At 41.0% G+C, this 12,665-nt stretch overlaps 1 protein-coding gene across 1 annotated transcript in view; it reads left to right on the forward strand.

The window, feature by feature from the left end:
* The first annotated feature begins 1,181 nt into the window (after positions 1–1,181).
* FAM81B (family with sequence similarity 81 member B) overlaps positions 1,182–12,665 on the forward strand; it is a 55,850-nt gene continuing 44,366 nt past the window's right edge. Inside the window, exons 1-3 of the mRNA XM_055565041.1 lie at positions 1,182–1,212; positions 1,639–1,742; positions 4,993–5,057. Coding sequence (XP_055421016.1) covers positions 1,203–1,212; positions 1,639–1,742; positions 4,993–5,057 — 179 coding nt within the window. The 5' untranslated portion in view covers positions 1,182–1,202. The remainder of the gene's footprint in view (positions 1,213–1,638; positions 1,743–4,992; positions 5,058–12,665) is intronic.

A 12,665-nucleotide genomic window follows, 5' to 3' on the forward strand; every position in this document is an offset into this window, starting at 1 on the left:
GCAAATTCTAATTTTAAAAGTCAGGAAAGTATCTCAGAGCTAAAACAATCCACATCTTTTTGAAACAAGCCAAACAACCAAACAAAGCCTGTCTACCCCACCCACCTGTCACTGAAGCATTCTTTGTAATGCTCTACCTAGCGTCCTGGAGGAGTTCCATTCAGTTCAGTTCAGTCACTCAGTCATGACCGACTGTTTGCAACCCATGGACTGCAGCATGCCAGGCTTCCCTGTCCATCACCAACTCCCAGAGCTTACTCAAACTCATGTCCATTGAGTCGGTGACTCAATCCAACCATCTCATCCTCTACTGACCCCTTCTCCTCCTGCCCTCAATCTTTCCCAGCATCAGGGTCTTTTCCAATGAGTCAGTTCTTTCCATTAGGTGGCCAAAGTATTGGAGTTTCAGCTTCAGCATTAGTCCTTCCAAAGACTATTCAGGACTGATTTCCTTTAGGATGGACTGTTTGGATTTCCTTGCAGTCCAAGGGACTCTCAAGAGTCTTCTCCAACACCACAGTTCAAAAGCATCAATTCTTTGGTGCTCAGCTTCCATTATAGTCCAACTTTCACATCTATACATGACTAGTGGAAAAACCATAGCTTTGACTAGATGGACCTTTGTTGGCAAAGTAATGTCTCTGCTTTTTAATATGCTATCTAGTGTGGTCATAGCTTTTCTTCCAAGGAGCAAGCGTCTTTTAATTTCATGGTTGCAGTCACCATCTGCAATGATTTTGGAGCCCAAGAAGAGTTAGCTGCCTTAACATACTTGGGGAAGAAGATTTGGGAGTATGGCAGCATCTCATTTCTTTGTTTAATCTGATGGAAACTGGTCTCTTCTCAAACTTTGAAGGGGAAATAAGCAGAAGGGTGTGAAATATTGGTCTAAAAATAACCACTTCCCACCCATTGAGACAAAGAGGTGGGGAGGACCTAGCGATTTTTACTACAATGAGCATTAAGGAAAACACTTAAGCCCCTAAACCTAGGACCTAAAATGTGAGGACCCCCAACCCCATCGACATCACAGTTCTTTCCTGCAGTCACAATGCCACTGGGCCACCCCAGGAAGATGCCCCAGAAACATGAAGACTTTGGTCAGGATGCAATCAAGTTTCCTTAGTACTTTGGCTTTCAGAGAGAGAAAATAAAAACCTCTGTTCCCTTTCCAAAAAAATAAAGTCAGGAAATCAAGCGTCATGAGTTCAGGTATTTATCTCGTGGATTACTCAAGGACTCGACATGTCTCATTCTTGACTAGCTTACTTATATTTCTTTTTACATACAAACAAGGTAATACATCCTGAAGTAGGTACTCAGAAGGCTTCAGCACAATGGGGTGAGCAATCATTGCCTATTATCAGTCTGACCTAGATGAGCGCCTCTTAGGAGTTTCCTGACTGTCTCATGGCAGTATCCGAGGTGATAAGCTGTTCTGTAGGTGTGATACGGACCTGGGGGAGAACTGGGGAGGAGAGGAAGGAGGGAAAGACATGTGAAACAAATGAGAAGCCTCCGCTTAAATTTCACTGCATGTTCAGAAACTGCCCTCAATTAAAAAATAAACAATTGCCACCACTGCAAAAACTTTATTTGCGGTAGTTCCTGATCTGATTCAGCATTCTGGTTGCCTAGAGACAGATGTAAACAAAAGTGCCTCCCCAACTGCCGCTGCCAAGGAACAGCCAGAAGAACCTGATGGCCCCCTTCCTGGCTCAGCCAGTGAGCAAGAAAAGAAAGCAAGTACTCTTAGATATTCATATTAAAAATAGGATATTTTGTTCAGCTTCTTTAAAGCTTAATGTTGCTTAGAGAGATCTCAGGAGTCCAGGAAGAGTTGCTTTCCTTTTCACTCTCTCACCTTTCCCGTTTGTTCTGCTTTGAAAAAATGACTGAGGCCAGCACAAGCTGCAAAGAAAAATGATCTCGATTTCTCGGTTCATTCATTGGACTGACTTTTAATATGGGGAGCTAGAAATTTGATCATTATTTATTTTTGTGAAGATTTAAAAGGAACTTAAAGTGTGGATGTTATCTCTAACAAAAAAAGAAAATAACTAAATAAAATTTTTATTGTTATGTACTTGTCATATCTTCCCCATTAATTTTTTAAAAAACACTCAAATAAGCAGTGTTTTCAGACTTTGCTTTATAATTCTGACTAGCGGATACAGCCTCTTGTGATGGGAAGAGGACTGGAAAGCTAGCACAATGTCAAGCAATGACTTTTGGTATCTACTGGCTGTACCACATATTGGCTGCACGACTCAGACAATTACTTAAAAACTCTCTGCCTCCTCTTATGTGAAATGGGCTGATTAGGCCTATCCTAAGATGTGGAGCTTGAATGAGCCTCTAAGGCAAAGGCAGGTAGGAAGGACTCAGCTTGACCATTATCATCACCTACATGATGTTGAGTAAGTTCCTTGCTTCTCTGATCCTCAGATTTCTCACCTATAAAAATAATCATCTTAAATTCTTTCTCTAATAAAGAAGGATTTCAGTTACTTAAGGTAACTATTGTTATCCGTAAGTTAATAATTCTCACTTTACAGAGCTGTTTTAAGAATGAAATTACATCATATCTGTGAACATATTTTATAGTCCATTCAGTTGTAAAGCTTTATTACTAAACAAATGAAAACTAATACTTCCCAATATCCCGTGATAATCACAGTTGTTTATGAGGCAATTTTGATATAATTATGCTTAGTTTGTAGGAATAGCTGACTCCTATATTTAATTCAATCCAGTGGGATAGCTGATTCCTATATTCAATTAGCAAAAATATAAAAACTTAAATATCTAAAAAAGTGCACAAAGAGTCAATAGGTTATGCCCCAATGTTAACAGCTTTTGCTCTAGGATTGTTTTTTCTGTATCTTTCATTTTTTTTCTATATTTTTTCAAATTTCCCTGAATTGTCAGGTTTAACATTTATTACTTTAAAAGTATGTGACTTGTAGGTATGCTTTTAAGAGAATGCTGTTTATTGTCTTCTCAAGCAAAACTTAAAATGAGCAAAATAAAACTGATTTAAAAAATAAATAGATAAAACAGATATATATCCAATTGCTTTACTTCAAAAGAAGAAAGGAAGACAATAGCCCAGTTCGTCATCGTCCTTGGACACAATATGCATCACACTCTTTCTTTCCACAAGTACTCACAAAAGACTAGGAGGTGCCAAACATACGAGGCCAGGGACCAGGCCACAGACAAGCTCCCCCAGGCTGGGCTGCAGCCGTGCAGAGGTGAGAGGGAAAGAGCTGGCGTTAAGTAGGTGAGGAGCCCATGGCACAGCACTGTTCCAGCCAGAATCTAGAGTGAAAACACAAACCAGGGCAGAAGACCAGTCCCATTCTCTAAGGAGCTGGGATGGTTTCCATACCACAGACATCTGTGTGCTCAGGGTGTTAGTATAATAAATCCATTCTCTAGCAAAGACCTGGCTTTGGAGCACCAGACTTATGGCAAATTCCACTCAACATTGGGCAGAGAGGGTCTGAAGCACAGTTAAATGGCTCACTGGCTCCATCTGCACAGCCTCAAGCTTTTTCTGGTTCCTTCCACTGAGTGGGCTGGCCAGGAGAGCCTGTTGTCAGGCGTTGTTCTGTATTAGCCTCCTTGAAAACAAATATACCTTTCATTTTTTTTTTTTTAAGTTTTGTTGGAGGAGAGAGGTTTTCAAATAAGTTTCTTTAGCCCTAAATTAAGAAGTAAGATGTGGCCATTCTTAAGGTATTTGCAAAAGGAATAATTTCTGTCATGGGTTTTAACATACTCTGCTCTCCATTCCAGTCATTAATAACATAAACCAAGAAAAAATACCCTAGAAACATATTTTATTTAAGTTTTTAACTGGAATACAACTCATACTCTCCAGATTGAATCCAGTTCAGTGACAGGCTATTAAAATGAAGGTAAATTCATTTTTTCTTTTAATTTTAAAAAATAAAAGAACATTAATATTAAAACATTTTCAATATAAGCAAAATAGTAAGTACATTTGGTAACCTCTTTCCTCCTAGAAATGCTACAAATTTAAATGAATTTTCATGCAAGTAGAAGTTTCTAGTATCATTTTATTGAATTAGTAGTGTCCCTTGGACTGCAAGGAGATCCAACCAGTCCATTCTGAAGGAGATCAGCCCTGGGATTTCTTTGGAAGGAATGATACTAATGCTGAAACTCCAGTACTTTGGCCACCTGAAACTCTAGTACTTTGGCCACCTCATGCGAAGAGTTGACTCATTGGAAAAGACTCTGATGCTGGGAGGGATTGGGGGCAGGAGGAGAAGGGGACGACAGAGGATGAGATGGCTGGATGGCATCACTGACTCGATGGATATGAGTTTGAGTGAACTCCGGGAGTTGGTGATGGACAGGGAGGCCTGGCGTGCTGCAATTCATGGGGTCGCAAAGAGTTGGACACGACTGAGCGACTGATCTGATCTGATCTGATACAGCCAATTATGTTTAACATTAGAAATTATGTACATATCTGTGCTCTATACTTTTATTTCTCATTGACTATAAGACTCTGACAGATTTCTTAGAAAACAAAATTATCTGAATAGACAAGTTTTCTAGATTTTGGCTTTGTCTTTTAAAATTAGCTGATTCCCATTGGAATTTACCAGGTCAGGAATAATTCACTCTGTGAAGACATCGTTAGTAACCCAGCCAGTAATCGTTTGCTATTTCATTAAAATACCATCTAAGAATAATCTATGGTTTTGACTTTTCCAGAAAGTTTTTCTTGACTATGGTACCAAATATATGAAATACAACTGTCCAGAATTTTCCCAGAACTTGATTTGGGTTTTAGCCTCTAGCGGTACAAATGGGGTATGTGCAAGATTAACTGAGCTAATGACCTGTGACCTATAGCATCGATTTTGTTTTAAATTAAGACATCATAAGATGGATAAGATTTCCCTGTAAAGTAGCTAACAATACATTTTAAACCCATGACCTTTGTTTCAGGTAAGATTTTCTCCGGCCATAATGTCAACCAAGAATTCTACAGATCTAGTTGAATATGTTGACAAGTAAGTCTGAATTACAACAGTTTTAACTATGGGTGATGATTACATTAGAAATTAAAGGGCCTGAATGAGATCTTTGAGTTTATCTAAACTAGTTCTCTGCTTTCAGAAGGACTACATTAAACCATGTCAGGAAAGCGAACCTCTCTTATCCCTCTCTGATTGACAAAATGTGCCAATTTTACTGCTTCCTCTTTAAATAGCCCCTACAGTTTCATATAGATTTATAAATAAAATAACACAACATAGGCGATGAAAGACATATGACAAGATAAGATATACTTAACCATGACTTTCAAAATAAATCAAATGAATATGTTAACATTTCAAGATTAAAAACTCAGGAAATTTTGAAATATATTAAATCAATCATCAGAATGTTTTTGTTTCTGCTATGTACTGTGCCACACCTGAATCTCATCCAGGGAAGGTCTACAGAGAGGAGCAACTCCGGGGACTTGGAAATATACAATTAATACATGTACATTGTCCAAAAGATCTTAGTTTGGACAAGTCGGGATCCCAGGACAATGCATATTAGTTTGAGTTTCCATTTGAGTATGTCACAGAGGGATGTGATCTGATGTCCCCATTAAAGTTTTCAGGACACTTGGGATTTAGTGTCAGGCCTTCCAATAATTTTCTGCATGACCTCATGCTAAGTCCCCTGTGTCTCTGGGCTTGTTCTCTCATTTGCCAAATAAAGAGGTTGAGCTAGAAACTCTAAGACCCACTCACTGTACCTTTAAGATAATTCTGATCCTAAAATATACATCATGACCACAGGGGGGAAGAAATGATTGAACAAATTAAATGATTTCACACGAAAAGTAAAAATACTGGATTTTCTTTTAAAACTACTTTTAACCATGAAGCCAATAAAACCTTAAAAATCACTAATATGACAGTGGCTTCCCAGTTGCCACAGTAGTAAAGAACCCACCTGCCAATGCAGGAGATGCAAGAGACGTGGGTTCGATCCTTGGATAGGGAAGATCCCCTGGAGGAGGAAATGGCAACCCACTCCAGTATCCTTGCCTGGAAAATTCCATGGAGAGAGGAGCCTGGTAGGCTACAGTCCATGGGGTTACAAAGAGTTGGATGTGACTGAGCATGCATGCATGCCACAAATATTCCAGAATGGTCACCATTAAGAATTTCCCTGTTTCTTAGTCAACTTAATTTAATGCATTCCAAGTAAATCAAGCACAGTTGTCAGCCCTTCTTTTCATGCTACCCCTAATTCATATTTGTTTATGGGATAATGAGGATACAATTTAGAGAAAATTAAACCAAACAAGAGGAAAGGGTGTTTTTTTTAATGTTTAAAAATAAGACACGTGGATAGATGGCATTTTTTCTTCGTTAAGGACAATGAAGGTGGCATGCACAAAAATAATGATCATATTGGCTATATTAGCTAACCTTGCCAAGGAGAACACAGAGACCTATTCCCATCTGACTCTCCACATGACAAATAGAGAATAGAAATCATTCTTCTGTCAAATTCCAATGTGAAGCCAAGTGCATTTTGTTAGCTCGGGCTGGTGACTTACATCATAGAAGATGAGAGAAAATCCCTGAAAGATGGCAACAAAGTTAAAAAGAAATCCAAAGAAATTTTTGCCATTTCCTGGATTCCAGAGAAAGCAAAATTGAAACAAAGGGAAAGATGGATTCAATGATTCAAAGCCAAAGCATGATGACCTCAGGATTCATTTCTACCTTGATCTCCCCCACATCCCTTCTCTTGCTGCCTAAGTCATATACTAAGAGCCTTCTATGTACCACCTGAGATGGCTGGTTTTCTTTCAGTCTCTCTCCTCTAATCTCCCAGAGCAGGCTGCAAACTCCCTAAAGGCAGGGACTCTCAACAGCCTATCATGATGCATTGAATTTTGATTCCTACAGAGCTGTAGTTGACAAAAGTAATGGAGAATAATGATGGAGCAATTGAATCTTTAGGGCTCTGCTTAGAGCAGTAGATTTCTGATTAACTGGAAAAGCAAAATGGCATTTGGGCATTTCAATCATCATTCAGATGTTTTAAATGGACATAACGAATCCAACAAAATAAACATAAACACAATAATTTTAAAAATAACTTCCTCAAGTGATAGTATGCATTGAGTGGTAACAAATGTATTGATACACAAGCAAAGTACTCACACAAGTACAAAACTCATTAAACAGTCTGAATATATGTTACATATTCTCAGAGGTTCTGCATTATAAATCTATGTGGGCATATTTATAGGTAATACTAAAAACAAATAATACGAACAACTGAAAAGAGTAAAAAAAAAAACCAAAATCCAGCAGCAAGAGGGATAAATGCCTATTCTATGAACAGAGTTTGGCTACAGATAAGCACATTAAAAAGGCAGACAGCCCTAGCGTGTACACGGCTCTTCTCAGCCTCAGGCAGTTGGAGCAACACCCACACACTATTAGTGCTTGCTAAATGTTAGGTCGTATTAATAATCCATGTAGCAGGGGGAGGCGGAATGCTTGCAATCATTTCTAGGACAAAGTATGGTGACATTATATTAAAGGCAGTAAATAATTCTGATTTCCCCACGTGTTTATAGATTTGCAACGAACAGACATCCACTGATTTCATGATACTGCAGTCAGCGCTCATTTAAGTTTAATTAAGCAGAGAAGCACCAACACCTTTTTCCTTTTTCTTCTGCTGGTAGAAGGAGCATTGCATGGTGGCTAGGCACCAACTCTTGAATCTGCCAGTAATCAGCTATGTGACCTTAAGAAAATGAAAATGTCTTTTCTCCAGGCAGTCTCTGCCTCCTCCATAAAATGGGGTGGGGTTTTAAGCGCCTGAGTCCCAAGGGCTGTCTCAGTTCTAGGTAAGATCCAGAATTCATTTCTAGAATGCAGATTGGAGTCACCACTATTCGCTGTTTCTCAACTCTGCCCACAAGTTACACTCCTAAGCACTCTTTTATGTAATGAAGTAAGTGGTTAAGATTTAAGAGCATACATTATTCCCCCACAGGATTTCATTTGGAGTGGAAAACAAATTCTGCTCATAAATTACTTTTTCATTTTCTTCAATTGAATCTCCTGAAAAAACAAACGGGTATCTCGCCACAAAATCAAATTACTCTTAAGGTCTCTTCTATCCCTTAGGTTCCTGGTCTTCAAAAACTGGTTATAGCCATTTATTCACCTAGCAAATATTTACTGATTATATATATTTACTGACTATATACTATATGCCAGGCCCTTGAACAGTCTTCAGTGAACAGAACAAAGACCCTGCCCTCATGGAACATTTGTTCTAGGAAGAGGAACAGATTCACACTGTTGGATCATCTGCCCAGGGTAGGACTTGTGAGAAGTTAGCATTTGAGCAAAAACCAGGAGATGAGGGAGTGGGCCACATGGACATACAGGGGGAAGCAAATTTGCTAAGGCTGGAACACTCCTGCGGCATGTCAGAAACAGCACAGGGGCAGAGAGGACTGGAATAAAAAGGAGGGGGGTATAAACCTGAACTGTGATGCTCCCTGGCCCAAAGAAATGAAGTTGTTTTGTACTGAGGAGTTGTCCAGGCTGAGCTATAGCCATTATGTAATTCAGAGATGCTCTCAGGAGTACATTTGGGGATGATGGAGATCTGGGTGACAGCCAAAGAACGGTATTTAAAATTTGGATACATAAAACTCTCAGTGAGCCAAATAGGCAAAATAATAAATGATTAATGAGCTCTACTTGTAAGTCAAATAGGACATTCAGGGCCTGGAATATAGTCATGTTCAACGCTTCTTCCTAGGACCGTGGCAGACATTTTATTATACCATGATGTATCACTCTCATTGCCACGCAAAGACAGATATTTCACATTAGGATACACAAGAAAGGAAGACAAAAAACACTGTTGGCTGAGTGTTTCATGGGATAGGTCATGTTAGGTTGGAGATCTCTTGGGTTTTATTTGGCAGTATCATATCCATCTTTGAGGGCAACTAGCTCTCAGGTGGGAGAAGGCAATGGCACCCCACTCCAGTACTCTTGCCTGGAAAATCCCATGGATGGAGGTGCCTGGTGGGCTGCAGTCCATGGGGTCGCTAAGAGTCAGACACGACTGAGCAACTTCACTTTCACTTTTCACTTTCCTGCATTGGAGAAGGAAATGGCAACCCACTCCAGTGTTCTTGCCTAGAGAATCCCAGGGATGGGGGAGCCTGGTGGGCTGACATCTATGGGGTCACACAGAGTCGGACATGACTTAGCAGCAGCAGCAGCAGCAGCAGCTCTCAGGTGAGAAAGCTCAAAATAGTCTGCATAGCTTACGAAAAAAAGATATACAGGGCACTCTGGGTTGTGAGCAAGTTGTTTATTACCTGGCAGAACTCTCCCACCCTGCACAGGTCTTTGGCCCCACTGACCATATGCAGTGTTAACGTTTCCGGCTCTTAAGTGAAGTCGCTCAGTCATGTCCGACCCTTTGTGACCCCATGGACTGTAGCCTGCCACGCTCCTCCATCCATGGAATTTTCCAGGCAAGAATACTGGAGTGGGTTGCCATTTCCTTCTCCAGGGTATCTTCCTGACCCAGGGATCGAACCTGGGTCTTCCTCATTGTGGGCAGACAGATGCTTTACCATCTGAGCCACCAGAGTAAGCTTCTGGGTCTCACTCTGTTAATTATCTCATTGAATCTTCACAGTAACTCCAAGAGGTGGAGAGTGTTGCTGTTTTAAAGATGAAGTCAGTGGGGTTCAGAGGAGTTAAGTACTTGCCCAGGGTCACACAATGCAACAACAGACCAAGATTCAAACACAGAAATCTGTGTCTCCATGATCTCAAAGCCTATTTCCCTAACCACTTGGCTATCCACACCCTCTGCTGGCTATCTTTTCAACACACACACACCCTGGGACATCTTAGAATCCTGAGGCATCTTTGCCTCCAGTCCATCCCTTGCAGTGTGGAAGACGTGTATGCAGCCATATCTGATCTTCCTCCACGGTGTCCACCCATGGGGTTTCAGCAGCCTGGATTCACATCCTAGCCGAGCCTGGGAGGCACTTCTGTCAGCCACAGTGCAGTCTTTTATTCTCCCTCTGGCACCATCTCCATGAGCACCCCCAACCCCCGTGATGGGCAAGACTCTGGCCACAGGTGGAAGCAGCCACAGGAAATGGGCATTACCCACAACACTCCCATGTCAATCAAGGCAGAACTGCCCACACGAAGCTCACTCCCTCCCATCCCAGGAGGCTCCCTGAATTCTCACCACACCCAAGAGCTAGTGTGAGAACTGAGCTGAAGTCAGACAAAGGCCAGCCTCGGTTCTCTAGAGCAAAGAGCATGCCCCTCCAACCCCTGGACCACAGAGAGGATCCTTAGGACTCCAAGGAGAGATGTGAGCCAAGCACAGGAAATATAACTGGGGTGAAAAATTACATAATGTTGGAAGCAAGCTAAATATACATATATACATATATATATGCAGAGAATATAATTATACATATGCAAGCTATATATAACATCATATAGAAACATATATATCTTGACTATATACTTATATATGAAGAATATACATGTGTAAATATGTATGCCAGTTAAATATATATATAGCTTTATATCTACAAATACATATATTTATCTTGAGTATATATATACATGTATATTTATATTTCAGAGGAATAAATATATCTTATTTCTGAGAATAACTCAGGGATTTATATAAATATATAATTTATATATATAAATTATATATATATAACAGGGAGAAGTACTAATTGGTCTAAATAAAGCTGCTGTGATGTAGGTAAGAGAGTCAAAGGGGCAGGCTAATATTTCTTGGCTGGATTACTGATAATCTCCGAGCTTTATTTTCCACCTAAACTAAGAAAAATTTTCCTTATACCAAGGACTTGTTGCAGGGATGAGATGAATGGATGTTTGTGAAAGTGCTCTGTTGACTATAAGCATTATGGAGACATCAAACCATGTGATAATGAATTCCTTACGTTTCTCTTGGGCTAGAAACTCCCCTCAAATAATTTAGCATTTGTATCAGATTCCTAGGGCTGCAACAACACTGTATCACAAACAGCAGATGTTTAGCCTCACAATTCCAGGAGTTAGAAGTATGAAATCAAGGCATGGCAGGTTGATTCCTTCTAAGGGCTCTGGGGAGACTGTTCTGAGAGAAATTCATCTCTCTCAGCTTCTGGTGACAGCCAGCAATCCCTGGTGTCCTTGATGCACGGCTCCAGTCTCTGCCTCCGTCTTCACATGGTCTCCTCCTGGTGTCTCTGCCTTCGCACGGCTGTCTTCTTATAAAGACATCAGTCAAACTGCCTTAGGCACCCACCAACCCCCATGAGTGTGACTAGTCACATCTGCCATGACCTTCAAGGTCACGTTCTGTGGTGCTAGGGGTTAGAACATCAACATATCTTTTCCCATAACACCATCTAATCATTAATAATTATCATAATAAGAACACACATGTGTGACCCTTGTTGACGTTACAAAGCACTTTAGATACATTAGGGCTTCCCTCATAGCTCAGTTGGTAAAAAATCCGCCTGCAATTCAGGAGACTCTGGTTCGATTCCTGAAGATCAAACCAGGAAGATCTGCTGGAGAAGGGATAAGCTACCCCCTCCAGTATTCTTGGGCTACCCTGTGGCTCAGCTGGTACAGAATTCGCCTGCAGTGTGGGAGACCTGGGTTCGATCCCTGGGTTGGGAAGATCCCCTGGAGAAGGGAAAGGCTACCCACTCCAGTATTCTGGCCTGGAGAATTCCATGGACTATACAGTCCACGGGGTTGCAAAGAGTCGGACACAACTGAGAGACTTTCACTTTAGATACATTAGGTAAATTGATCAACTTCAGCCAACTCAGGAGGGCAGGAGTTATCTCCATAGAACAAATAAAGGGGTTCTCTTCTGGACTGCTTATTAGGGGTGAAGGATATTAAGTGGCAGAGGCAGAACTTGAACCCCGAGTCTTCCCACTTCACATAGAGTCTTATTTCCCCTGGGGACTCACATAAATAGCACACAAATCCCAACAGTAGCGAGGTAATGTGGGTCAGGGTTTCAAGAACACTACAAAACACTGTAAGAACTCCAGGTACCATCAAAACAACTCGCTGCTGCAGTCCATGTGTTTCCCTGTGTCACCCAGATGTCCACCAAGCCCCCATCCACACAGAGACTCAGGAACACCTGCCTGCCTGAATGTCTCCACCAGAAAGCCAATCACAACAGGTACATTACGAAGTCTGTAATTTTACTGAAAATATTATCAAACACAGGGAGTTTGCCTCATATTACGTAACTTGAATCTGGGAAAAGTCCACAGCCAGTCTCTTTCTCCAGCCTTTTCTCAGAGGCATCACTGTTTAGAGTCCTTTCCTTTCCTGGTTCCTCCACGCAGGCCAGGGTTGACCCAACCCCACTGGGCCACTTCTTCCTGTTATGGATGATTTAAAATTGAAACTGCCTCCCTCACTCACCTCCAGCTTTCAGCCCTGTGTGTAAAACTCAGCAAAGGAGACTTCTAGAGCCTCCAAAACCATCTGACAGGGCAACAGTTAGGAACAAGCAACCGGGAAATGATAGAA

This window comes from Bubalus kerabau, chromosome 1, assembly GCF_029407905.1.
Source record: "Bubalus kerabau isolate K-KA32 ecotype Philippines breed swamp buffalo chromosome 1, PCC_UOA_SB_1v2, whole genome shotgun sequence".
Taxonomy (NCBI): Eukaryota; Metazoa; Chordata; class Mammalia; order Artiodactyla; family Bovidae; genus Bubalus; species Bubalus kerabau.